The 27,281-nt window shown below is 50.5% G+C and overlaps 1 protein-coding gene across 2 annotated transcripts in view; it reads right to left on the bottom strand.

The window, feature by feature from the left end:
• Nucleotides 1-1,231: 1,231 nt before the first annotated feature.
• The window catches only part of Px (MAP7 domain-containg protein plexus), a 53,731-nt gene continuing 27,681 nt past the window's right edge, over nt 1,232-27,281 (bottom strand). For both annotated transcript variants that reach the window (XM_076382876.1, XM_076382877.1), the window contains exons 8-15: nt 8,575-8,825; nt 7,774-8,021; nt 7,455-7,607; nt 7,225-7,370; nt 2,271-4,730; nt 1,997-2,203; nt 1,517-1,909; nt 1,232-1,431 (exon numbers count right to left, since the gene is read on the bottom strand). In XM_076382876.1, coding sequence (XP_076238991.1) covers nt 1,232-1,431; nt 1,517-1,909; nt 1,997-2,203; nt 2,271-4,730; nt 7,225-7,370; nt 7,455-7,607; nt 7,774-8,021; nt 8,575-8,825 — 4,058 coding nt within the window. The remainder of the gene's footprint in view (nt 1,432-1,516; nt 1,910-1,996; nt 2,204-2,270; nt 4,731-7,224; nt 7,371-7,454; nt 7,608-7,773; nt 8,022-8,574; nt 8,826-27,281) is intronic.

Raw genomic sequence — 27,281 nt, 5'->3', positions numbered from 1 at the left:
CGAATTTTATTCGCATTCGGTATTGTTTTGCGATTCGATTACGGTTTCTCGAACGTGTGGAATGTTAGAGGTCGGGTAACAAGCATATCTTCGCATGGAATGTGCTCGCACGATGTCTCACGTTTTCTTTTTCGTTTAAATTAAGTCACTTTTACCTATAATGTAAGTACCTCACTGCTGTTGTTATATTAAATGTTTCTTGTATTCACTGGCCTTTGCGTTCATTGCTGTGAACAGTGGACATCGAAAGGAAGGATCGCTCACCTACTCTGATCTTTCGAGATCAGACGTGAGCTTCCGGTATTCTACGAATGTCCGTAGACTAGAGTTATTTCTATCTCGAAACATCCTTTAAGTTAAAAATAATCGTTTATAATTCTACTGTTTCGACTTCTTTCGTTTTTTGTATCCCGTATTTATCGTAATCGCAGTCTCTGGTACATTTGAAATGTGCTTCGAAATCCTTCGTTTCAACACAGAGCTTACATATATCATCGTTTACGCGATGCAAAATGAAAAAAAGTCACAGTCTATATACCGGAGTTATTTTGTTTCGATTATCACTGAACCGACTCGATGAAAATCGATTTCCCGTTCTCTCTGTCTCCCTTTCTCTCCCTCTCTCGCATTCTCTCTTTCTTATGTCGATTAATATAACGATCGGCTCATGTACAAATTGTGACATATCATTGTTTCAAGTTATCTGACATGAAGTCCACATTACGCAGAATAAAATAAGTTACACGATTTGTCTATTTTTCATTAAAATATTATCATACAAATTACAATTATTTATAGTTCAGGGTCTAAGAGCCGTTAGTTGAAACTAGAAAATCTTTATTACCCACCTTCCTATGGGTAGTTAAGAACTGCATACATATGTTTCAGTACAATTTTCTTTTGTACACTGAATCTTATACGTATTGTTCTCGTACCGCTGATATGGCTTTCCTCGTAATAATATTTCTAAATAATTCTCGTCCATGAAACGTGAGGATCTAGAGGTTTGTCGAACGTCACCTCGATTCCTGTTTACTGAGTTTCGTAATTCTATAACGTGTATATACTTAGTTGCAAAACAATACGAAAGGCTGCTGTACATTTGGTCAATAAAACTTCTCTCGCGATCGTTCGTTCGCCTAAGTTTTTACTCGGTACTATGTGCTAACGACCCTTAACCCTTTGATAATATCACAGATGAATGAGTTTCCGTGTTGTGCGTTACGCGTCGCTACCTAAGGTTCCTAACAAGTGCGTTGATCCTTTCAATCTTCTCGCTGAGCACTCGCCTCTCAGAATCGAGAGCTGTTTTAGCAGATAAGAGTTCGTATATCCTTCGTTCCAGCTGGATAGTTTCGGAACGCAAATTATTCGACTGTATCACTAGTCTTGATGTTTCGCTCGTTAGAATTTTCTTCTCCAATGCTTTATCTGCAACCAGAAACGATTCAGAAATCTCAATAACTCATTCCTGCACAGGAAAATAAAAATAGATGAACTAGATGTATGAACAAACCTTTGGAATACTCTCTATACGCAAGCATAATATCCTCGATTCCGTTCCACTTAGGTTTATCCTTCTTCCCACCCACGATCTCATCGCTATCATCCATGATTTTGATATCTACAACCTTGCAGTGCTGTTTCACGCCGTTCTCACCAGGCATAGGTAAAGCAGGATAACACATTGGGACTATGTTCGGAACCAAAGGTGGTAGAGGCGGTGGTCGTTCTGGAACGTGCTTCACTTTCACTCTATCCAACAGCCTCATCTTTTGCGGTGGTTTCGGTAACGTTGGAGGATTCTTTGAATAAACCTTGGCAATTCTTTCGCAGTACGCAGTAACAGAGTTGGTGCTCTTGCGTTTCTTACGATCCTGCAGAACGTACTGCCAAGTTACCTCGGCCTCTGTAATGTTAACACAGAAAAGATTCATTCGTTTAAATGAGTCTTGGAATTCATGTAGTCCAATAGAGGAAAATGCATGATACTTGCCGTCTCTTCTATTTGGAGGCATTATGTCGAGGCCTATGGTCCTGAGGAAGCCAACTTTTGGTTCAAAATCTGGCGTGTGAAGTAATACATCTGGATGGTCGCGCGGTATTGGTAATACAGATTCGACTACTGGTTCCGCTTCCAAAGGTACCTCCGGTGGATCAGGGTTTAATCTGTACCTTTTCTCTACTTTGCAAAGCTCAATTTCTGCAAAGAATGATCAGGTATTATATCACTGTAAACCTATCACTAAATTCAGTATGTATATTCTTACCATTTCTCGTGCTCAAAGTGGTCAACCCGAACATAGCGAGGAAAGCCAGCTTCTTATCGGAGTACTGCAACTTGGCTGGTGGACCTTTGGTGATCCACAGATCCATATCTTTCGTCTCATCTTCACCTTCAGAGTCGGAACTGCACACCAGACTCGCGTTTCTCTCCCGTTTTCGTTTCCTCCTCCTCTCGGCTAAATCTAACGAGGACGTCAACTCTTTCGGCTTCTCAGGTACAAGAAAAGACTTGTCGCTCGCAACGTCCTGTTTGACTAGAGCCTTGCTCAGGTCAGGCACGTTCAGCACCGCTGGCTCGCACTTCACGGAAATCTCAGTCAAATTATTGCACTTGTCGGTGAAACAAAATGCGGTCTTTAGCTCGTTCGAGAAATTCAACAGTTTCTCTTGGTATTTTGGTATCTGCAGGAGAACGTTGGAGACGTTCTGACAGGTACGCAAAACCTCCTCAGACTTGATGCTCTGCATCAGCTGAGTCGTGTCTATAGGCTTCTGCGCGATATCGTTTATACTGAACTTAAAACTCGGTTGAAACGATAATGTGGACAAAACGTTGTTCTGCTCGTTCTGCGTCTTAGACTCTACCTCGGTTTTACTCTCTTTCTCGACAAGATTCAAATTCACAGGCTGAAAGCTGGGAGGCCCTTTTCCTTGCTCGTAGTTCAAATGGCTCGCCTTCTCCTGTATCGAATTCTTCCCTAAGTGATTCTGACTCGCTGCCGGCTGTTTCGTATGATTCTCAATCTTCTCGTTGCAAGCATCAACTTTACTATCCTTGGTCAAATTTCCATCGCTACTCTTGTGATGCAAATTCGCATGGTTCATCAGCTTACTTCCACTCCCATGACTATTCCCATTATAGCTCACGTTCCCCGTCGTCTTTTCGCCAGAGACACAATTCACAGCGTTCGCTGGAGAACTTTCGCTCTTCTGAGATACTATCGCCGTCTGATTCGATTCGTTGCTATGATGTGAGCTCTGCTGTTTCGTGCAATTCGAATTGATCGTGGTAGCATTACTACTACTACTACTACTGCTGCTACTAGTCAAAGTGGGAACGTTGATCTTCGGCTGAGAGTGATGCTGATGAGTGGATGAGGAAGAAAAGTGCGGAGGTTTGTACAAACCAGGTACATGCGAGACAGGAATATGAGGATGGTGAAACTGTTGCGGCGGTGGGTATGGAATCGGCTGCGACAGCGACTGAATGTTCATAGTCTTGTTACTATCAGCGACAGAGTTATCGGGTATCAATTGACCAATAGTCTGAGACGTCGTCGTCGTCGCGATCGACTTTATCGGCGACTCTGGATGAATAAGTTGGTTCGTCACGCTGTGATTATGGCTGTTAACGATGGGCCTCTGCTGGGGCTTGGACGAGGAACGAAAGGAATCTTCGAAGGGCCTAACGAAAGCCGGCTGCGACGTGGCTGACGTACTCGCCGCGGTGATAGTGGTCATCGTAGTGGTAGTGATCGACGTGTTCGCCGTCGTGCTCGTCGCAACAGTCGCCACGTCTTTGCTCCTCGACGTGTGGACGTTATGAGACAACGGCGGCGACTTGTGCGTCAAGTTAATATGATTGACGCTGCTCATGGTCGAGGGTACGGTATTGGACGTCGTCAAAGTGTGCGTCGCGTGCGTGGTAATCGTGCTGCTCGAAGAACAGCTGGTTGTTGCAGTGCCACCCGCGCTGTTGCTTCGTTGCTGGTGCTGTTGCGACGGTGGAGGTGGCGGCGGTGGGGGCTGTGACTGTTGCACTTGTGATTGTTGCACTGGTTGTTGCTGATGGTATATAGAAGTTGTAACCGTAGTTGTTGCGCTGCTCATTATCGTAGCTGCATGCTGACTAGAATGAATAGTTGTGGAGGGTCCAGGGGGTAGGTGGAGGGAGGGTATAGAAATGATTGGCGCCAGCGGCATGCTTAAGGACGGAGGAGGCGGGGGTGGTCCTATTACGGCCGGCGTTAAGGATGACATAGAGGCTATAGAGGGTATGGGGGGAGGACCGATAGGCGCGGAGCTTATAGCTGGCGGTGGTCCAAGGTTCAGAGGGGGCAAAGTAGAAGCCAAAGGAGGCGGCATAGCCGCGGAACTAACGGAACAGATGGAAGCCGAGGCCAGGGTAGGCGGCGGTCCAATGGGAGCCGCTGGGTTTGGGAAGGTTGGCAAACGAGAGTGGTAAATGCTTCCTGTCGCTGTTGAATCCGTTGGTGGTGGCGGTGGCGGTTGCGATGGTGCTGGGGCAGCTGCTGCAGCGGAGGACTGCTCTTCCTTTCTGGACTGGTGGTGATTGCTGCCGCTGGATCCGACGTTATTGTTGCCATTATTGGCGGTTGCGTTGCTGTTGGTACCGGTGCTACCACTTCCGCTCGGCCGTTCTCTGTTCTCGCGTTCACGCTCCCGGTCGCTATGCATCTGAGCCGCTATGGTCGGCTTCCTAGCTGGAACAAATCCCGAACACAGTGCTTGGTAATCTTCCACTGATCTACTGCTATCGAATTATTTGTTAAAGGAAACGAACCGCCTAGCTTTTGGCTATCTTTTCGTAGGTTCGTGCGCGAGGAGAAGCGTTAAATCGATCTTTGAATCAGATGGGGTGTCTTGCACACACTGGTTCGAGACATCGACCAGCTATTGTCGCGACAAAAGTTTTCGAGACGAAAGTCGTTCGGAAGAACGCATAGAGCTGTAATCTATCGCAACGATCGTTTGTCTACTTCAACTTACCTGAGCGATCCGTAGACAAAACTCGGTTTTTATCAGAAGCAGCTTAATGTATTCACTTCAAAGTATTGGGGATGATTGTCACTAGAGTTCCAATGAAATTGGTCAACGTATAGATCGAATGAAAGAAATTTCGCTAAGTAGTGGGACGGTCGCAGTTGACATTCTGAATATCGCACGGCAAAGAACGTAATGCTTTTTGAAGGGGCACAGAAAGTGCCGAATCTTCCCCAAAACTGTTTCAGAAAATGAATCGAGGGTCAAGAATTCCAAGTCAATCAGAATTTTGATCACGTTTTTTTGCAATGTTTATTTTCAATTATAGTCCAAATATACATGTTTACATAATAAATTATATAAAAACGATATAATTTTGATAAAAGAACATGTTTGACAAAGTTATATACATCGGTGGATTCAGTCAATAGTAGATGAATTACGTTTACTACATAAAGAGAAATTATTCTGACATTCAGCGTTTAATCTGAAATTTCTAAAACAGTTGCGGGAACTAACGCAAGAGTGCACTTCGCTTGGGAAAAGGAAATCAATCTTAACGATCGGAGTGATTCGTATAAATCTTTCGCGTAAGATGATTATCCGTTATTGTCGCGATGTTACCACTACTTTTGTTAAACAAAGGAGGAAGAAAAGAACAGAAAGAAAGGAAGACTTAAAAAGAGGAAGAACATTAGAAAAAATAACGAGAGAACTCTAGATACCAATACAAGCAGGATCGACAAAGTAAAGAGACATATTTGTCAGCGACTGACGACCACCGATTGTCATGTTTCAATTATAACGTTCGCGTTAACATATCGTACGCACATGTATGAAAAGGTAAGGGATACAAAGTCGACTTAACAAAGAAGGAAAAAGTTCATAAGGAAAAAAGAAGTTAATGTTGTACAACGACGTAACACTGTCCTTCGAATGGGGATATCGATCGTAACAAGGACAAAAATAACTTTTTCCATACAGACTGTGCACTCTCAAGTTGAAGTTTCGCCGTAAAGGATGTTACTAACTATAAAACGATTAACTACATAACGGACATTGTCATTGTACATGAATAAGAGGTTTCATTCCAACACTACAAAAATTATTTGGAACACATATGCCTTGAATACGGTATAACTGGATAGACAGACAGACGGCCGACCGAAGGCCGACTTACTCTTCCGACTTAAAACAGAGGACAGTCGTGACTGCCGAGATAAGTCTGACTTCGGTCTAACAGATAAACGAAATCGTTGAGACAAATCGGACGACGAGAAACTCTGATTGCATTTCGTTCGCGTTCGGTTGATCCTAGCCAATCTAGGATCCAAAACAGCGTTTCTTTGCTTCTCTTTTCACCCTCTCGACTACAAGAAAGCATTCGAACGAGTCCCAAGAGGGTGGAGAACCGTGTTACGTGACCAGCGGTACTGCATCGAATTTGGAAAAAAAAAAGAAAAAAAAAAGGAAAGCCGAAGGACAAACGTGAAAACGTAACTCGACCATCGAGCCTGTGCGCGCTTACCTAGAAAATATATCGATCCTACCTCCATACGAAACGATTAACTATATGACTATAACTTCGATTATATCTAGATTAAAATTAGAAGCGTAGTATGTTCTTTTGTTGTCGATCTCATTCACAGTCAGGTATCATTCTACAACGACTTCTCCTCGCTTGGTTCGCCGGTTCATCCCAGGGGATGAACACTCTCTGTCGCAGTACAGATCACGCGAGCGTAGCGTTACCGACGACCTACGTCGCCGGAGGTTCGATCGCTTGGCACCGATTATAAGACTAAAACCGAGAACAAGATGAAAGATTCCTCTGGAAAAACGAACTCTGCGAACGAATCTGATCCAACGAAATGGGGTTCGCGAAGAAGGGAGGAAACAGAAGGCGAAACGAGACGCGATGGAAAAAAATGATATCGCGGGGCGGGTGCGCGCGCGTGCGCTTCACCGTCTGAGGAAGACGAATGCCGATGGGAGGAGGAGAAGAGGAGGAAAGGATGGTCGGGCTCGAGCCTTCAGCCTCCGAGCTGGAGAACACGTTTGAGCGATAATACCGCGCGACACGCTCGCAGGAGGCTAGAGGAAGGTTATTTCCGCGGAAGAGAAGCGACGGCGGGACGGAAGTCTCGCGCGATCGCTCGCAATCGATGCATTCTTTTTAATGAAAGGCAGTGGGGGGTGGAGCGACTCGCTCACCTGCAGTATCGGCGGATGCAGGTGCAGGCGCGGGTACCGGGGCGGCAGGAGCAGAATTTCGTGCCACTCTTCTCCTCTCCTCCTCCTCCCGCAGTGCAGCTTGTTCCCGTGCTTGCCTTAACCGATGCTCCTCCTCCAGTTTCAGCCTGAAACGAGAATCGTATCGCCGTTTACAAAACCGCACTGTCCCACCACCAGGGCCACCGATTTTCCTTTCATTTTCCACTTACCGCTCGTGCATCACGGGAGACATGAGTCCGAGGGATGCGGGCGGTAGCATGTCCGGGCTATATCTTAACCCGTACAAGGGGTACGAGGGTAGCCCGGGAAACAACGGCGGTCTCAGCATTCCACACCGTTCCAAATACAATTGTTCCTCTAATCTGTGCGGGCCAAGAGAAAAGGTTCACGTTAGAGTCTCGCTAGATACCCGAAGTTTCTCGAAAGGAACAAGTCCAAAAGCAACCTTTCACCCCCTTTCATCAACTTCCCATTTTTCGACTTATTCCCTTCTCAACACTATTCATGGAATCAGAGTCGCGAAATTACCTATAAGCGTGTTGGAGGTGTGGCGGTGGGTAGAGACCGGGATGATAGGGACTATAGGCCGCAGGATCCAAGGCAAAGGCCGGCGGAGCGTGGGCCGGATGGTGCTCAGGCCGATAGGGCTGAAAACCAGAACGGGCTAACAGCTCGGAAGCTGCAGCCGTAACGCTGTGCTTGCTGGTATCCGCGGGCCTGGCAGTCGTGTACAACGAAGGAATCTCCTCGGGTCTTCTTTCGTGAGTGGACCGTTCCTAAAATACAACAAACACCCCGTGTTCGTTAGTCATCGCCAGGGACTCCCTTCTTCCTGACTACAAACGCGTTTAGGAATTCTATCTTTATCGCGATATTACGGGACCGTCCGTCGTCCACGGATTAATAACTTATTTCCTTTCACCGAGCTCTTCTTTCGCCGCGTTTAAATGCTACGTTGCGCCCGCAGTTTGCCGCAAAGTCTCGCTGCGAAGTCGTGGAACGAACCGGCAATGAGTTGCCGCTCGGATGAGCTCGCCATGGAAATTGGCAGGAAAGACGTACCTCCGGTCGCTGCGGTACACCGGAGCGTGCCTTGTACAGGCTCTTTCAAAACGACTGGCGCAAGCGAGGCAATCTCTCTCGATAAACGTGGAACAGTATTTTTTTCGCGGGAACGTTCGGTTATTATTACGCGCGTGCAGTGACCCTACAGGAGGGGGAACTTTGTTTCATTTTCGAATTGGACGCGCTCCAAACGTTTAGTCAGCCGAAAGCGCGAAAGTAGGCGAAGGGGAATGGGGGAGAGCAGAGGTCAGTGGGATTACTCACCTTGGCAGGGGAAGGACCTCTGACCAGAGGTGGCGGCGCTCGGTTCTTGGGACTGGCTCGAGGCTCCTCTTCCTGAGGCGCTGGACCTGCCTGTTTGGCCAGGTTCCTCAAGGCAGCGGCGAAGCTCCTGCTGTTCTGTTGACCACCGGGACCAGGTCCAGGCGTATGACCCTGAGGTAACACGCCGGAACTAGGTCTGTGCGACTTGCTGATCGTGGTCGGTTGCGCTTTGGTGCTGGCAGGCTGGAGACCTGTAAAGAGGTCGAGAGTTCAACCAGCGTTCTTCGAACTGTTTGGCGAGCCGCTATTTAAAGTGGCTTACGAATCTGTGCAAAGAGGTCTGTCGCATGAATCGTTTTTTCTGCTAGCTGCAGTAAACCGAACTGCCGCTTTTTATCTCATGGCAAATCGAATGATATTGAAACGCGTTTAACAAGTATTCCAAGATGATATGAATATTTTAACGAGCAAGATCGAAGATCGTCGGTCACAAAAAACATGAAAAGTCGCATGGAAATTGAGACGCGTGGTAATCGATATGCAATTAGAATCGAAAAGTCAGATAAAAAGCAGTATTTTCCTCGTGTTTTTAATATGCAACAACGTTGCACGCGGTGACCCTGTGCCCGCTATATTATGAGAAGTAGCTTCAGTGACGAGCAAAAAGAATACCATTTAAATGCCAGAGTCCGATAATTTTTTGTTGCAAGAATTAATCGCGAATCGTGACATGTAAATTGAATGAAATTATCGGTTAATCTCGCGTCGAAGGTGCCTGGAGCAAATGTCACTAGTCTCCGTAAAATCAAGTCCTCATTTATGACCGCCAGAATTGTCTTTTTACAAGTATCCAATCGCTGACAAATAAGGCGAACGATAAACTCTGACTTTTACGAGAATCTCTGCCGCCTGAGTGAAGTTCTCCCGTATCATTTTCGCGGAACGAATCACAGAAATGAAGAACGTCGGTAGAAATTAAAGCGTTTGGATCAACCTTTCTACCACCGTTATTTAATACGGACGTCGACGGTCTGATATCTTGGCTCGTTTAAACGACCCAGATAAAACGTGCAATCTTCCTACTTAAAATACAGTCGATACTTGGATACCGTCGACCTCTTTGATCCTGCTTTTTCTGAAAGAGAATGTATAATTCGCTGGCGCGATGACGATAACCGCAAGGGGAAGCATTAGTCGAGCGATAATGGTGTATCGTTCGAGCGTCGCAGGCATTAATTATTTTCTGCGACTCCGGGGCGAATATTAATTGCAGCTTTTTAATCTCTGCCGCGAGTACGACAGCTAACAATACGTCAATTACTCGATGACGTCATGGGTAATCAGAAATTGCACGCGTCGATATTTTCCAAAGCCACAGTCCCGCCTTTTTTCCCTCTCGATTGCGAGACCAGCATCCACCGCGATTACACGGCATACGGCGCGTTTCCTGAGCGATTGGAAAGAAGGAAACGTCTCTTTGATCTTCGAGGCTTTTTGCAGCGTTAACGCGCGATAGGAATCTAGGATTCCGCGGAGAACCCGATAAGAAGTGTAAGCGGTTCGGAGGAACTTTCAAGCCGGATTCGATCTCTATCGTAAAGACACTGAAGCGCGAATCCGCTCCTCGTTTCGTTTTTTTTGACCCACGATCTCCTTTCTCTTTTTCCTTTCTCTCTTTTTTTTATAAATCAGAAATGAGCTAGCAGGACACGCCGGCATCCGGGCGCTCCTTTGTCTGGGACGGTACCCTAGGAACGCTCGTTTTCTCCTCCTTGCGCGCGCGAGCGCGAAAAAGCCCTCCGGTTAAAACGAGAAAATAACAGGGAGGAGGAGAATACCCGATGGCTCTCCTCTCCGCGGTGATTCCGAGGATAGTTTTCACCCTCCTTTCAATTCCTCGTCAGCACAGCGCACACACCATCGCTTCCTCTCGACGGACACGCGACTATTCCGCCCCGTGCACCCCTCTCGCCTTTCCCTTCCCGCCATCCCCCGATTTCACCCTCCGCAAACGCTCGGCTTCGGGAACGCGATTTCTTTTCATCCCAGCGCCCCTGCCCTCTCTCTGACGTCGTCTTAATAACCTTTCTCTTCGCCCCTCAGCCCTCCAGCTTCCTTTACCCCCGCGTTCCACCCTCATCGCTCTGGCTCGCTCGGAAGGACAAATAATCTGGGAGGAAGCGAAATCGGAGTATTACGGAGGGATAATCGAAGCTCTGTTCAAAATGACTCCCGTTCTCGCGTGCGTCGTTTGCCTCGAAATCGCTTCCCCTTGATCGGCCTCCGATCGACTGCTTTCCTTTCAAATGCTCCGTCGAGTGGATATTGCGTGGGAAGGAGGTTCAGCTGGTTCCTCGACGGCCGAGATACACAGGAAAGAAGAGCCGTTTGACCCCTCGTGGAGCGCCGGGCAAAAACGTGTGTGGACGTAGTCGAGGGTGGCGGGGGGCGTGAAGAGGAGAGCAAAGGGAAAGCGACATTCGCCAACGCGAGCGGCGGGAGCAAGGGTGGGTTGACTCGACGTCGGAAGCACAAGGATTCCAGCGAGTGGAAAGGGTGTAGAGGGTGGTGTTAAGCGGCTTACAGTCTGTTACCATGGTAACGCCACACCACTAAGACAGGAAGAGCTTGAATCCAGCCCGCCACAGTCCCCGTGACCCTCCGTGTATACCCTCCTATCCACGATGCTCCTGCATCCTGCGGAAGAACGAGGGAGAAAGCAGCGATACAACCGAGGAGCAACGACGGATAAAGAGGGAGGGATTACGTCACTAACTCTGTTTTTACACCAAAGTATTTTCACCGAGCTCTTCCGATGTACACAGAGTCTCCTGATTTGCGTCGCGCTCGAAAATGGAGCGAAAGGGGTGCTAAGTACAAGTTCGAGAATTTTTAGATCACCGATACTCAGTGCGGAAGATTTTTATGGAGGTTTCGATCCGAAGGAATTTACTTGATTTAGAGTTGAGAAATCAGGGGAGCTCGATGGTTCCCTAAATTACGGGACGCCCAGTGCATAAGCGCTGGTAGGGTCGCTCTAACGAATTTACGTCGCGGGAAAATCGAGAGGCTGAAAATTCAAGCATCGCTATTCCTCTTCCGGAGAACTCGTGACGCGAACGCGTAATCGCTTAATTAACCGTTTCGAATTAACAGCCGGCGAACCATTTTGCGTGTTTCTCCGTCGCTTTAACGATCCCGCCATGGAGTAATCTTGCTCCTGAGAGCCGATTATTTTAAAATTATTACTAAAACTTTACCTTCCTTTCATACATTTACGAATTGCATTTCAATTTCGTCTATAATCAGATTCTTCGCGAATGGAACCGGAAATTAGCAGGAGAATCTCCATCGAGAGAATGCCTTGGAGTTCAACGCGGGAAAATGATCTTGGCAAACGACGCGATACAAAGTTGCGAATGTCGAGAATGGAATACTGAAATGCGGACGCTAGACGGCTGATGAAAAAAAGCAGGGAAGGTACAGCAGTGGGAAAAGTCCCTTTTTCCTTGGATCATATATACCTTCTTGGATGGATGGAAGACGGGGGTGAATACGCAATACCTTTTCTTCCTTTAGTTGCAAGACGATAAACAACAGGTGGGAACTTTGTCGTTTTATTGCACGGAAAAAAAGTGAAACGAGAAGCTGAGGTATAGAGGAACGAAGGGAGACATCTGTTTTATAAGCAGGAGAACGAAATTCCGACGGACAGGCGCGCACACAGAAGCCGAGTGCTCTTTTTCTCCCGCGAACTGAGACCTATCGATTTTCGCCATGCGATAAACGAGCTCTGTTTCGACGCGTGTATAAATCGCGACCGGAGGGCCAAGCAAGACGGGGGTGTCGCGACGCGGAAATAACTCTCCTACCCTTTGCCCTGGCACGCTCGTTTGCCGAGTTTCTACGATCGTTTCAACCTCGATCAATGGCTCGGAAAAATCGCATAAATTCGGCGCTATGCAGAAAGCGTTCAAGCAATGCACGGGACTTTATACTAATCCAATTAAGGCGAGACGTCCCACCTTCAACCGTCCCTCTCTCGTTATTCTCCCATTCGATATGGGAAAGGAGCGAAGTCGTTCTCCGTGACAGAATTATTCGCGATTCAGAGGCAGGGTAAGCGACTCGTAAAAGACTGAGGCGTGTGTAGAGTGTGCAAAAAAGCCAGAGAGCTCTTACGATAGAGCAGGTCTCGCCTTTTGCTCTTCCAGATTTCTGCCCGCTTGTGAGAAACACGAGGGGGCTTCTTCGTGGAAACGCAATCGAGCGACCGAATATTTCCTCCCCGGGCGGCGTCGAGTGCCAAAGGTTTCGAGTAGTCTGCGGTCGCGTTCGTCAGCCACGATCGTTTCCATCGGAGTCACGTCGCGTCGCAGGCGCGGCTTCTGCGCCTCGTAAAACGTTTAACGCGGATCGTGAAACTTCATTCGTAATCGTGTGATCGAACGCTCTGAGGGGGCGGAAAACGAACATAGGTGAGAGGAGTGGAGGGAAGGAAAGAAAACGTATAAAAAGAGCGATTTGAAGCGGCAGGTAGTGGGTCGAAATCTGGGAACTTGACGAGGCGGAATCGTAGTTGAAGAAGTATGGATGCGCACGAGTTTACGTTCCACCGAATTTTCGGCCGTCGTAAATTCCAAGCAATATGCACGCATTACGCCTGGCGTCGGAATTCTCGCATTCAATGCGCGCGCGGAAGTTCTAGTATACAGGGTGTCTGCTAATGTACTGAACGAGAGATGTTCTGTGATAGAAAATTCAGAGGTTTTCCATTGCGTACTGAAAATACGATTTTTTCTCTCAGCAGAAACGTGTGTCAACTGAGGAAAGGGTATCCCATTCAGATACGAGAACAAGATAATCATAATTCAATACTGGGTATTGTTTAAACGAGCGCTGCTTGACCACTAGGACCATCTGCCTCTACTAGTGGTTCCAAAAACGAGTCCAGCCAACTGGACTAACCCTTGGTCTAGCCTTAAACTGGCGCTTGGGCCTAGATCTACCCCCTGGACAATAGTCTAGAACCACTCCGTAGCATGTATATAGAGATAAGTGCTAGACGAGAGCAACCACCGGCGGTTCGTGTCAGATCGTGGTTGACCTTTTCCCAGTCGAGCCCCTGACTGCGCTCCTCCTCGTACCCTTCTGACTTGGCTCGGTCACGGGAAGCCAGGTTTCGCGTGAAAAATCGATGCCGGAAGGACTGCCGCCGCGGCAAATTACAGAAGGGAAACGACCTGCCGGTTAGGGCGAGTAACCCCGCAAACAGGAAAGGACAGAGAGCGAAATGTATTGCCACGGTGCGCTGCATCGATGCCCTTTTGGTATGGCCACGTAAATCCGAGGCCAGAAGGAAGGGGCGGCGCAACAACCGCTTCTCGTGAAGCCTCGCTCGGTCGGGCTGTAATCTTTCGACGTATCAGCAATTCGTTGATTTTTAATAGGCTGCTAGTGGTTTGACGTCGCTTTGCCCGAACTAGGACGGTCCTCTTTTGTCCGTGGACGGTGCTTTGTGCGGTTGGGAACAATCGCTGGTGAACCTAGCCGCTCGACTCGTTCACCCCACCCTACCCCTCTGACCCGTCACTCGAAACCACTCATCGGCACCCAGTCCCCCAGATTTTTCTGTCGCGAGGTGGGCGCGTGTAAATTGCAGCTTTTACAAAGGGTTGCCACACGCAGTTAGATCAACATCTGTCGCACGGTCCGCACGAATGGCCATCGATCCCCCAGTCGCGTCAAAATCGAGGTCGGAAGGACGCGCGGCGTCATCAAACTACCCCTGTTAGCGATTGAGCTGTTACCATTCGCGGAAATAAAAGTTGGGGAAACGTGCCGTTTTATCTGTCCAGTGAAACCCTATTGGGAAGCTGTGCAATTGATTTGCCGCCGATCGGCCGTGCATTTATCTCGACTTTTGCTCGCCGTATTTTCGCCACTGCCATACATCGATAACGTTGCGGAAGATATCGAATAAACGGTTACCGTTTTGTCCCTATGCAATCTGGTTCGACCAAACCGCGGATCGCTTTCCCGAAGCGATACCGTTTCAAAATCGCCGCACGTCCACTATGTCTTTGCGAATCGCGTTAAAAAAAATATTTCGATTCCAAGCACGGCGTTGATAAAAAAAAAATTCGCTGCCAGAGATTTGCGAGAGGGCGTGAAACGCGTTGGTAAAATGTTCCTTCCAATAACGGAGGCGAGTCGAAGCTTCGCGAAACTCGGGCCACCCTTACGAGTCCCTTGACATTTTGCCAAGCACCCCCATTGAATCACCATATAAACGACTCAGGGGCCCGCGAGCTCAACCCCTGATCCGCCCTAACCTCAAATATACGTTTCATTTTAGTACGGTCGTAGCCGTGCCACTCTACCCATGATCATGGGCGTCGAATTTCCCCCTGTTCTCAACGTGAGCGCGCAAGGACCTGTCGGATCTGTCAAAGAAGGGTTCTTATCGCGTAAAACCTCGAGGAAACGAGTCGAAGGGGTGATTGAAAAAAATGTAAGAGCAAGGAGAAGACCGCGGAGCCTCGTGTCTCTCCCACTTTACTTGTATAACAATTTAAGATCGCCTCTTTTCCCTCGACCCCTGCTGCTCGCCTGTTTCGAGCGAAAGGAAGCCCGCGAACGAGGGAAAACGCGGGGAACGTGCGAGAGGTGAGCAGGAGGGAATACGAAATTGAGATGGAAGAAAATCGAAAGGGCGCCGCCGCCAATGCGACTGGATCTCCTCCCCGTCGATGGTAGCGCGCCGTTCCCAAGGGTGCCTCTGGGATTTTTGCGTCAACGCCCCGTTCGTTCGTAAGGTGCTTTGGAATTTCCATATTAATTCGTTAGATCGCGGAACGTGACGAGAATCTACGATTTAATAACGTTTTGTTCGCGGCTGACCGGTAGAGCGGTCGTAAGTCTGACGACCTCGGTGCTATCCCCTACCAATCTGCTCCTGGCGTGAGCGCGGAAGGAATGAACGCGCTGATAGAGCGTGGCAAAAATCTAGACAGAACACAGTGTCTAAATATGAAGTAAAAGCAAAGGATGATGGATCTCGGTAAAAAGGCAAGAAGAAAGAAGAAGCGAATTTCTTCTTTTCCTCCCCACTGCTGGAGCCTGTCGTCAGAAATGACAGAGGCTAAAGGTTAGCAACGAGGTGGCGTATCGCGTTTCGATGAAAGCCAGGGGTCTGTCGAGCGTCGGTATAGGGTGTCTCGACATCGCGTCGGATCGTTTCCCGTCCGGATAGCGTCAAACGTCGTCCGTGTCGTGTCACTGGAGTGGCAACCCTCTCCCTTTCGGGCAGCGCCAACCATCGACGCTACCACACCCAGCCGGTCGGTCGTTGCTGAATAAATTCCCCGGGGTAAATAGTAAAATGAAATCTGCACCGGCACTCGGCCGCCGTGAAAACACGGCCCCTCATTAATTCCGACCGCCGCTATAAAACCCCGGAACAGCGGAACACATCGAGTGTAGCCCAGTCCCCAACCCTTCTTCTTCTCATCCTTTGCCCTCTTCCGGCCGCCGGCCGCCTCCCCCCTCCGTGCACCGTGCACCGTGCACCGTGCACCGTCCACCGTCAACACCTCTGCCTCTCATCCTGCTCGCGCCCTTCCCTTTCTCCGGGGCCACTGTGTCGTGAGCGGAGAACCATGCTGTACACACCACCCTCGGTCACGTATAAAAGCCGCGTATTCAATTACCCGGCATCGACCGCTCGAATAACGAATGTGCACGCCATGGAAAATATTCCCCCGATCCGCTTTTGCGCGTGCACCGGCTAACCTCGTGCCGTTTCAATCGCGCGAACTGCTACGCGAATATGCGCGAAAAGTTTGCGGCTAAATGCACGACTGCCGCGATCGACCGTCGCGTCGCGGGGGCAGGAGCGCGGAATCGAAAAATAAATACGGAACGAGGTGAAACGGTGGCGGTTCTTTTAATCTCCCCCGGGATAATCGTTTTCCATCGTTCTCCGTCCGTTCTCTCCTTTCTTCTCGTTTTTTGTCCTAGAGCGGGTGGTGCTCGATGGCGCGTAGGAAATAAGCTTCGAATTAGGAGTCGATTTGCACGGGGCGCGTTAATTGTCGCTGCCCCTCCGTGTTTCTCGAATCCCCACCGGCTACTCCCCCAACCACTGCCGCCGTCCGCTGCCTCCTCGCCCCTCTGCTTCGTTTCTTCGTCCCATCTGTCACCCCCCGTGGCGCTCGGCCTTCTGCCACCGCACACAAGGGTTCGCGTGTTTCCACCCTCGTGACTCGGCAAAGTAATTCGTTGATGCGAGCGCGCGCGCGCGCGCGCCCACGTTCGCGTATACGTGCTCTCGTATACGTGCGCGTCGGCCTCGTGCGTCGAATTAGGGATGAGAAAATCGCTAAAACGGCTTCCCTCCACCCGCTGCGACGTCCCGCAGTTCCGGAGGGGTCGCAGGGGTACCTGTTGGAGGCGGCGGGCACCCAACCGTTCGATGAGAATCGACAAGTCGCTTTCCACGACTCCTGTTTTCCTCCTTTTATTCGTGTCCAGGCGGACTGCGAATCACGCAACGAATTTATCTCCCGCTTTCAATGCGAGCGAGGGGATTCGAAGATAGCCGATTGAACGGCTGGAAGCGCTATCCTGTTTGCATGCACGCAACATTACCGCCGCGCATGCCAACGAGGACGTATCGCGTGCACCTACCAGGCGTTTTGTCTATCGCGAAATTGGCGGAAAGGCCTTCCATCCGAGAAACAACGGGAGCTCGTTACCATCTCACTTCGGTGATTGAGGCACTTCGAGGCAATCCTGGATCGACTAACGACAGCGATTGCTGACCATCTCCTAGCTCCTCGCCGCCACAATGTATGCAATCGTCCGAGAGCCGGTTATTTCCCTCCATTTGCAGGATCGACGCAAATTTTCTATCCACGCGAGCGTGTTCGCTTATGGGAATGCCCACGTCTATATCGATGTAATCAGTTCGACTTAAATGGAAATTAACCCTGGCCCATCGGCGATAATAAACACGAGAGCCAATTGATTTCTCCGCGCCGCGTCAGGAGTCAGGTCTGTCAGGTTTGATTTCGCGAGGAGATTAAAAAACATTTTTCGCCGGCGGGAGCTGGTCGGCTCGCGGACAGTTCGCTCGCTCTCCACCCCTTCCGTGAGCTGCAACGTTTTGATTTCAATCGCAATCAGCCCGCAAACGCGAATCGGTTTTCTTCCCCTTTCCGCTTCTCGTATTTTGCCTCTGCTCTATCTGTCTCGTACTCCCCTCGAATATCTCGCTCTATCTTTCTCTCTCTCTCTCCCTCTCTCTATCCCCCTGCTTCTCTCTCTCGGCGTGTCGACGATCGAGCGAACCGGAACAAAAAGCTACGTTCGAGGGAAAAAGGAGAATCGGAAATATAAAAGAGGCAGGGTGGGCCGCGGAAGAAGGAGGAAGAGAAGCGGAAAAGGGGAGTTTAATTTCTCGCGTTCCCGCTCTCTTGCTTCAGCGTGAATTTTCATTCCATTTCGCGCGACCACCTAGTCGTTATTTCATTTCGTTCCGTGCTAGGCCACCATTTCTCCCTCGGTTTTTATTATGGCCGCGGAGAAATGCGAAAAGAGTCGTCTCCTTTAAACCACGACTCCGTCTCCAGCGGCGGACTTTCCCCGCGTCGCGTCGACGCGATTCCTTCCACCGTAATTATCGCGTCGCTTAATTGTACTGGGCGCGGTGGTTTCGCGCCAACTATTCTTTCGAACGCGAAGGAAATTTCGCGAAATTCGCTCGACAGAGAGAGGAGTGACGCGCGACAGGGACGCACGGCTCGCGGCTCGCATACAAAATGCTCGAGGTTGATTGCGAAGCTGGCCGTTCCATCGAATGGTTTATGGCGCGGTCGCGTCCCCTTTCTGCTGGGGGTTGAATTCGTAGGCGTTTCACCGGCATGTCGGTGGTTCGCTGTGGTCGAGACGGGAGCGAGGGATGAGCGGTGTTCGTGTTTGTGCACGTGGCAACTCGTAAACGGAAGGCAATATGTGTATCAGTTAACCGCACGCGATGCAACCGTGAGTCCGCAGCGGGACGCGTAAATATGAAGCTGCATACATCGCTGGCGCAGCGTCACGGGCCATTTCGATTCTCTTACAGGCATTCGCGCGGATGGTGGTAAAGAACGAGACAGGGAAGGCTATTAGAAAATACGGCACGATCAGCCCGATCTCGACAAGGGTATCGCATGCATCACGCGCGACTGCCATTGCTCGCAATGTTCGTCAGCGCCGCGAACAGTGCGTGCCCGATGCGCCAGAGATACACGTGTATTTGCGTATTCGATCGGGACGATCGTTTTACACGGCCACGCTTAATCCCAGGGCACGCTGGTATCCGGTCAATCCGCTGTAAACGTTGGAAATGCTGCACATGATCGCGCCACCCCCGCGCGCTACACGCCAGATCCGTTCCAGAGGGAGAGCCTCGATCTCTCGCAAACACGGCACATCGAAATCGATAAACGGGATTCCGAGCTGCGCGGAACCTCGGAGAAATCCGATTCCTTCGACGCCTCCGTTTTCACCGCGATACACGGCCAGCAATTTCGCTCCCGCCGATATCCGGGATCCCGTAATCACCGCGGCAGAACGTTTAATGGCTTTTAATCGTCGGCTCGTTTAATTGATCGCGCCGGGGAAAATAACGGTGCAATCGAAATGACCGAATATTAACGAAACGAATACGATTGTGGTGCACCGACACGCGATGTATTAACAGAATTCTCTCCCCGTCGATAGCTCGAGTCCTGACTTCACGATTCGTTCGATTAATGATGCATCGGAGACACCAGGCCAGGAATATTTTACGAAAGGTAGCTACGGTGATCGCGCGTTACGTTAGCGGATGAACGAGTCGGGGCTCGTTAACGAAGGTTCACCGAATACGAACAAAGCCGACGATTCTCGCGAAACGTAGACAGGCAGCGGGTGAAATTTGCGTAAAACCTTTGAAACACGAGCGAATGTAACAAAACCGATAACACTTTTGTTCGACCCCTGTTTCAATCCGCGGCGTTGCGCAAGTGTCGAAGAAAAGGATCCCCTCGCGTTTGTTCTACTAGAATGTACCTACATATAGATTAAACAAGTAGAGGTAGGTCTACGCAGACTACCGAGCATGTTAATAAGATACATGAAATTACCAAATATTTTTCGCCGACAAAAGTCTCTATTTCTCAAGATTGTCGTGGGCGGAGAGAAACAGGGGCGTCAAGGAATGTCATTAACCGGGTCGACTTCTTTTCGCAGACGTTATCTACGCGTATAAAGTTTGTCGATGTTCGCACAGCAGGCTGTTAACGGTTCTCCCTGGCAGAAACGGAAGGATAATCTCCTTCTCGTCGGAGCCCCTTTTTTTCACGGTACAAGGAGTCCGTGAAAGGAAATGTTCGTTGATAAAGTTAACAACGCTGGCACAGATAAAGCAGATGCGAAAATGAGGCGGAGGTGAAGGAAACGACGTTACTCCTTCCCTCGGTTTTTTTTTTTCTACGAGCCAGGAAGCAATGTTCCCTCGCAGTATTCCATCAACCGTTCTCTCCCTTTCGAGTCACCGGACCAGAAGCCGGTCGCAATTTTCTGTCGAACGGAAACTACGGACACCGAGCGAAACCTTGGATCCGCTCTTCTGCGCGGCGCTCGGGAGGAAAATCGATTCTCCGAATATCGGGAACGCTGTGCTATCCCTCCACAGACTCCAGATGATCGTTAAGGTCAACGAGGGACCTTCTCCCCCGCTTCTTCACTCCGAGGGAACTTTATGACTGCCTCTTTGAATACTTTTCGTCGCGCTCGGCTCTCGACAAATGCAGCGGGTAAACAGAACGCTGCGCGTCGTATTCATTAGGAAAGTTGGAGCCGAGCGGCGGCACGTCGAAGGGTGGAAGGGTAGGATCGAGTGGTGGTGGCGGCGGCGGCGGCGGCGGCGGCGGTGGCAGGGCTCTTTCATTTCCGTACGCGGGGAAACCGGAACCGCATCGGGTCGACCCTTTTCCGATAGGACCATTCTGGTCCGCCGTTCGAGCCGTCGCTGTACCGCTATCTCCCACCAGCCGCCACGTTCGGGCTTCGAACTCCGAGCTTTAAGCGCTCCCCTTCCTCCCACCCCTTCCTGCTCCTCTTTCAACGACTCGTCCTACCTTCTCCTGCCACCTTCGCCCCCTCAGCCCGCCGTTCGGCACACCCCCTGTCTCTTTATTCGCCAAAGAGGGTTGCAGGAACGGGGGTAGCAGTTGCGAAACTAGTTGCCTGGCTTTAAACTCGGCTATCCTCCTTCTCTCTCGTCTGCCACTCCTACGCTTGCCCTTTCCTCCTCCCCCCAGGCCGTCGAGAAGAGAGTCATCCCGTTTCGTGCCAACCAGGAGGGTGGTTGGAGAGGATTGAGAGGGCAATATGTTCCTGAGAAGCCTCCAATTTCCTTCGTACAAGCCCGCTGCGACCCCCTTTTCGGGAAAAGGAGCGGGGACTCTGCTCTCGCGCCAGCAATCCACTCCTCCCTCGGCGTCGGTGTTCCCTTCTTCCGCCGACGTATTCCTGCACGCACTTAAGGGGCTTCGGGGCCGAGGAAGAGAGGGAAGAGAGGGAAGGGAGGGAAGAGAGGAAGATCCGGAAGGTTGGCCGACTGAAATAGCGAGATTCGGTGAATAACGACGGCGTCAAGCACGCTCGAACGCGACGTTAAGCAGAGATTACGTAGACTGGCGCCTCCTCGTTTCTATCCCGTTACTCGGTTTCGCTGTTTTATTCTCTATCGTCCCCTGACTACCTGACGCGGACAGCGTTCCACCGACCGAATAATTTCCCCGAGCAGTGCAGCCTCCGAGGAGAGGAATGCGAGTTAGCGAGCTCTTCGGGGAATTTCGAGATAATCATTTTTCGTGAACGCGGCGGAAGCGAGCTAGGAGTCGTTCAATTTCCGCGGCTGGAACGAATTTAAAGGGTGATTAGCGGCGACTAACGGCGCGGAAAAGCGAGCTACCGCGACCCTCTCTCCTCCAGGGTATCCGGGGTAATCAAATATTTAGGCGACCGTGATGTCACCGCCGTTAATTAATATTAACGAGCTGGAGAGAGCTGCCAGGGTCGAAAGGATGAATCGACCTACTCCGTGTCCCTCGGCGAGAGTTTCTCGATAACGACCAGCGGATATAGAGGACGAGATAGATTATCCTATCTAGGCGATCTACCTGCTCCAGAGCCTCGTGAATTCACAAAACGAGGGACTGGGAATAACGCTTTCGAGGGAGTAATCAACATTTTCGTACTGCAAAAAAACATTTTCGTACTTATTAAAACACTCGTGTCTTTGCTAGAAATAGGAGCAAGAGAAAATTCAACAAGTCGATCGACTTCTCCCACATCTGTTTACCGATCAAAAGACGAACGAGATTTCGCTGGAGATCAATAGGAGCAGGGATCGTGGATACGTCGATCGTGGATACGCGTTCCATCAGAAGTTTCTGGCGACGACGCGAAAGAGAGATGGGAGAGAACACGAAGCAAGAAGTCCCGCACCGGCAATGTCGTGTCAGCGCTCGCGCTTATCTCGATCGAGTCCCGGAGTGGGCGAACGCTCGTTCCTCGAGCGGAAGAAAGAAATACGAGGCCAAGCAATGTTCTCCTCGGAGCGGCCGATAACAAAGTCGGCGTGGAATAAAGGATCGTTCGGGGGTGACTCGAGTGCACCGAGCAATCGATATCGGAGACCACCTTCCATCCACGGACAGATTCCTATCCACTTTCGGAGCGCCTTTCTCCTTCGATGCATGCACACGTAACCAATTGACGTAACTCTCTTTTCTTCGAGCGACAGGGAGCCAAAAAGCTGGAATTTCCGGAGAAATTAAAAACCGTGAAGCGTCTTTTTCCTCGAGCCAACAAATATCTCAGAAGCTGGGCAGACTTTATAAGCTGGCTCGGTAACCGCAGTCAACGTTTTTCCTTCCTCTTATTATTTATTCGGGAGGGCAGGAAGTTTTGCGCCGCTGTGCGCGGAGCTCGATGGTCGAGGTAAGGAAACGCGGAGGAAAGCTTACTTCTATCTACCCTCTGGCTTCCGCCATTTCTCGACGAAAACTTGGTTGGAGGGTCTACGTAACGCACGATAAACTTCAAGAGGGTGAAGATTAACGGGCACGGGAACTTTTCACGCCAAGTACACACTACACAGCCTTGCCCGTGGGATTTGCCAGAGTAAAAGTGGGAAAGTTTCTCGGTTCCTGCCTGTCTGACCCCTTTCGCGATTTCCAATCTCTGCGAGTCGACGGTAATCTATCGGCAAACGAATGGATCCACGAATGGATTGCTTTCTACAGTATCAATTTCCTTCTGTCAAATCTGTATTCGCATAAAACTGAGACGAATCCACCTCAGCTAGAGAAATATGCTCTGGTAACGTCCGTCACTTTGGAAACACTGGCTGCAGAAAGAGATGGAGCAGGGCAGAACAGAAGAGGCGGCCCGTGGCATTTTGCTAGATTAATTTTTCCTAAAGATAAAACGCAAAGAATTTCAATCCCTGTCCCCTTCAACTGGTCCCATTTCTCGAGAGCCATCGTGCCCCCTTTCCCCTTCCTCCTCGCTCGACCATTCCACTTTTCAGAGATATTTTTAATAAAGCATTCGGTCTGGGTGCTCGACTTATCCATCGGTTCCCAGGGAAGCAGCTATAAAGGTATCTATGGTACCGGCGACGATTTCGATCCCAGCTCTCTTCTCTCCTTTTTACCCTCTGTCGTCTTCCAGTCCCTTTCTCGTCCCCGAGAAAGACTAGCAGCAGTCGGTCTTCCAGCGAGAGCGACGTGGATCGAGATTTAAAAGCCGCATTTTCCGTAAAAAGAACGCCTCCGCTGGTTAAAGCGAGGAAAAGGACGTTTGCGATCCTTTTCAAGCGCGAAGATAGAGACGCTCCGCTGCTCCGCTGCTCCGCTGACAGAAAGAAAGAGGAGAGACAGGGGCGAAGGGGTGGAGAGCGAACAGAGGGGGAAAGCAGGCGCGCGAGAACGGAGGAACGCTTTAATCACTCGTCGCTCGGAAAACACATTTATCTGGAAATCCTTGGCACCGAAAGAAATCCTGGCATTTATTCGCGGATTGCGTCTCAACCTGCGCGCGTCGTTCGAATTCTTTCGAAACGTTCGCCTCGCGGTATCCCACGAGCCAAGGGAAACGCCACTCGTCGCCTCGACAAAATCGTTTTCGATCGCGGCGAGGCGAAACTATCGCGTGTATAGCGCCCACGTTCCATGGGATATACAGTGCCTTGAAAATTCCAGCTCTTTGAAGGCGAAGTGTTCGAAACGAAACTCGAGAAGGATCTCGTTTCCAGCTGCGGCCGAGAGGGAAAGAGAGGGAAAGAGAGGGAAAGAGAGGAAAAGAGTGGAAAAGAGAGGAAAATCGAGGCAGAAATCGGGAGACGGGAAAGCTTCCACGGTGAAAACGATGACAATCGGAGGTGGATTCGACGAACCGGAAGGGAATAGGAGCCGGAATAATCGTGGCCGATGCGCGGCAAGCAATCGGCAGCCTCGTTACCAGCTGCTGGCTCGTTAATTAACCGCGATTACGGGGGCGGCGGTGCATGCGAGAGAGCATGCCCCCTCTCGCTCCTCCGCCACCCTCGCCGCCCCGCCTCCTCTCTCGTTACACTCGCCACTTCTCCGCACGACAACCTTCCGTCCGAATAATCGCCCGTCCGTGAAATCGTTACGACTCCGCAACTCTGCATCGGTAAATCCTCTTTGCACGTTTTTCATCGCCGCGCCATTCGAACGCCTCGAATCTCCACGTGCCCCCAATTCGCGTGAAACAACGCCGATTCGTCTTGTTCCTCGACCATCTCTGTGGAATCGTTTTCAACGTTCAAGGTTCTCACAGAACTCTGCGAATGGAAATCGCGGCATCGTGGCATCGATCGTGTACCGTTAGATATCCAGCTCGAGCGAACTTCGCTCGACGAGCTGCTGGGAGCGAGCTCCATCAGGGGATCGACAGGTTCACATTTTCATAAGCAAAACTGAGAAACTGTAAGGAAGTGCTTGAAGATTCGAAAAGATAGAAGACTGCAAGGCTCTCGAGCGACTGAACGCGTACGCGGCGGTTTCGTAACGAACTCTGGGACAGGATGTCGCTGGCCTTGGATGCGTTGAAACAATTCAAGGAGATGGGCTTGATAGCGCTAAGAAAATTGCTAGAATACTGTGCTCGATACTTAAGCGTCGACGTGTCGCTCGGATCTTGGAAATTCAAAGACCCGCTGCCATCTGCGATAGACACGCGCGTTGAAATTAATTTATGCAGGTCAACGCGCGAGTAGGGACGCGAACAAAGAACGCCTCGCTGTTTATATGCGAGGAAGCGCATGAACCAGGGACAACAGCGATTCAGGCGACAGGGGATTCTTATACAACGAACGATTAACTCACGATCCTCTTACCCCACCGTCTCGATCGGTCGTTCTACCAGCTTACCTGAAACAGACAAGAAAAGGCGACGGTTTAAAAAATGAATGCAACGCGCGTTGCGTCTGACTGGAATCAAAAACGCCGGATAATCGGGACGCGAGGGGAAGATCGATGCGGCGCGCGACCGTCTCGTCGCAAGTGGTTAAGTTAACCAGACAATTGAACCATCTCGATAACCAGCGCCACGAAATTGTCCCTGGCCGGACGCCGAGATATTAATTTGACACGGTAAACGCTGCGATGGAACGTGCCGCTGAGCTGCGTCCAGCCAAATATAGCTCGTGCGGATATGCGTGTCAGTCGTTACGCTCCAGCCGCTTGCCAGCTCGCTCCCGAATCGCTGCACGATCGGTGCACCTCCAATCGACCGTATATTCCTCTTTTCGATTACTTTCACAGGCCGCAAAATGCAAGAAACGCGGCAGAAACAATTTTACCCGGGCGAGGTTCGAGCGAGGAAGGCCGTAAACACGCTCGAACGTAATTCGTATCACGCGGATTGTACGCGCGCTGAGTGGCGGGTTAACTGGTGTCACCGAGCCACTTAACCCGCGATCAATGAAACCTCGGAATTCTCGGATGAAGAATTCTCCGTAGGTGCAGCGGGAATCAAAGGCGAGCGAGTTCACGCTCGACTACGAAACAACGTTGTAAATAAGCGATTCTTTGTCCCTGCACCTGCAGCTGGCGAGCCAAGTTACTTCGCCGATAGCGTTATGGATGAGAAGCTGAGGGAAAAAGTGCGACCTGGATCGTACCAGAACGCGTCAGAGCTCCTTGGAAAAATGAATCTCATGTAGGTCGTGCCAGCGATATGACCCGAGCTAAGTTTCCTCCTCACCCAGCAGTATCTCCTCTCGACCTCCACGCAAGACTCTACGTCGTAGACGCTGCATACGAGAGAAGAATGGAAAAACTAGCGACGCAGGTTCGTTTCTCGAGGACTGCTGAAAGTGCAGCAGGAATCTCCTAACAACCTAACAAACGTAATGTTATCGAGCGCATCGTCGCAAGTTCGACTGTTCGAGATTCGAAGCGCGCTTCGACGGGTGCATTGCATTACTCGGCCACGGCAAGCCCTTCTCGAAAAACTGTCGCGGCAAAGCAGACGCAAGTTTTTGTTGCGGGGACCGCTCTGTTCGGCATGACGAGCAACGCGAGCAGATTACACGGCACGCGACGAGTTCTTGCGCCAGCTTTCTCTAACCCCCTTTTCCCTCCCATCGGTCTCGGCGTACTCCGTCGTCATTCTTAACTCTCCTTATCGATGGTCGTTCATAGTCGACGAGCCATCGACCTTCCAAGTGTATCGATAATCGAGTTTGCGCAGACCGTCGCCGCATCAGCGCGGCCCGGTGCGCTCGCTGGCGTCGCTTTGTCGTCGGTAATTGATTTATATACTGTGCCTTTGATGTCGGTCCGCCGCTTCGACGTCGACACCGACGCCAACGTCGACATTCGCGATGAAAGGGGACGAGACTGCGTTCCACCCTCCCTCGCCTCCCTCGCCTCCCTCGCCACCCTCGCCACCCTCGCCACCCTCGATTCCCTCCCACGCGTCCGATCCTCTTATCGGAGGCATCGCCGATTAGGCATACGGAGGATGAACGCCAGCGGGATTTCATTCGATCGGTCGATCGATCCTCGTCGATAAGCCGCTTGAGAAGCGGGCGTGACGTGACGCAGCACTACGTGCCACGCAGCGCGGCACAGGATTGCTGAAAGCCTCTCGTCGACGCTCGAACCGTGCTCCGAATCGCGAAGACTGTTAATTGCTTCAGAGATCGAGAGCATCGGCGCAGGTGAAATAAATAATCGGCCCTGACGGACGGAATTCGGTGGGCGGCGGGATCGAGCGAGAGAGGCGACGATTAATTATTTCGCAGCGTTCATCGTTGAAAAAGCGCTCGGTGAATGGGCGCGGCGCGAAAAGAGAGGCGACGCGGATACCGAGAAATTCAATGAAACAGGGACACGGGACGAGAGCGCGAGTTCCCGGGAAAGCGTTTCTAAACCGAGCCCCGCTCGTAAAACCGCGGGACTTCCATGGGTTTACGATCAATTACGGGTGGAGACGAGGAGCACGGGAACGGTCCGTGGTGTTTGTTTTGCGGCGTAAAACAGCTGTACGCGTCGAATAAGGGGATCGTTGATTTCGATTCGACGCGGTTTTACGCCTACGAATCAGGCTCACGCGAGACGCCAGAAAGAAGC

The sequence above is a fragment of the Calliopsis andreniformis genome, chromosome 8, assembly GCF_051401765.1.
Source record: "Calliopsis andreniformis isolate RMS-2024a chromosome 8, iyCalAndr_principal, whole genome shotgun sequence".
NCBI classification, from domain to species: domain Eukaryota; kingdom Metazoa; phylum Arthropoda; class Insecta; order Hymenoptera; family Andrenidae; genus Calliopsis; species Calliopsis andreniformis.
The sequence above is the reverse complement of the archived record's forward strand: the minus strand, read 5'-3'. Positions and strand labels throughout refer to the sequence as shown.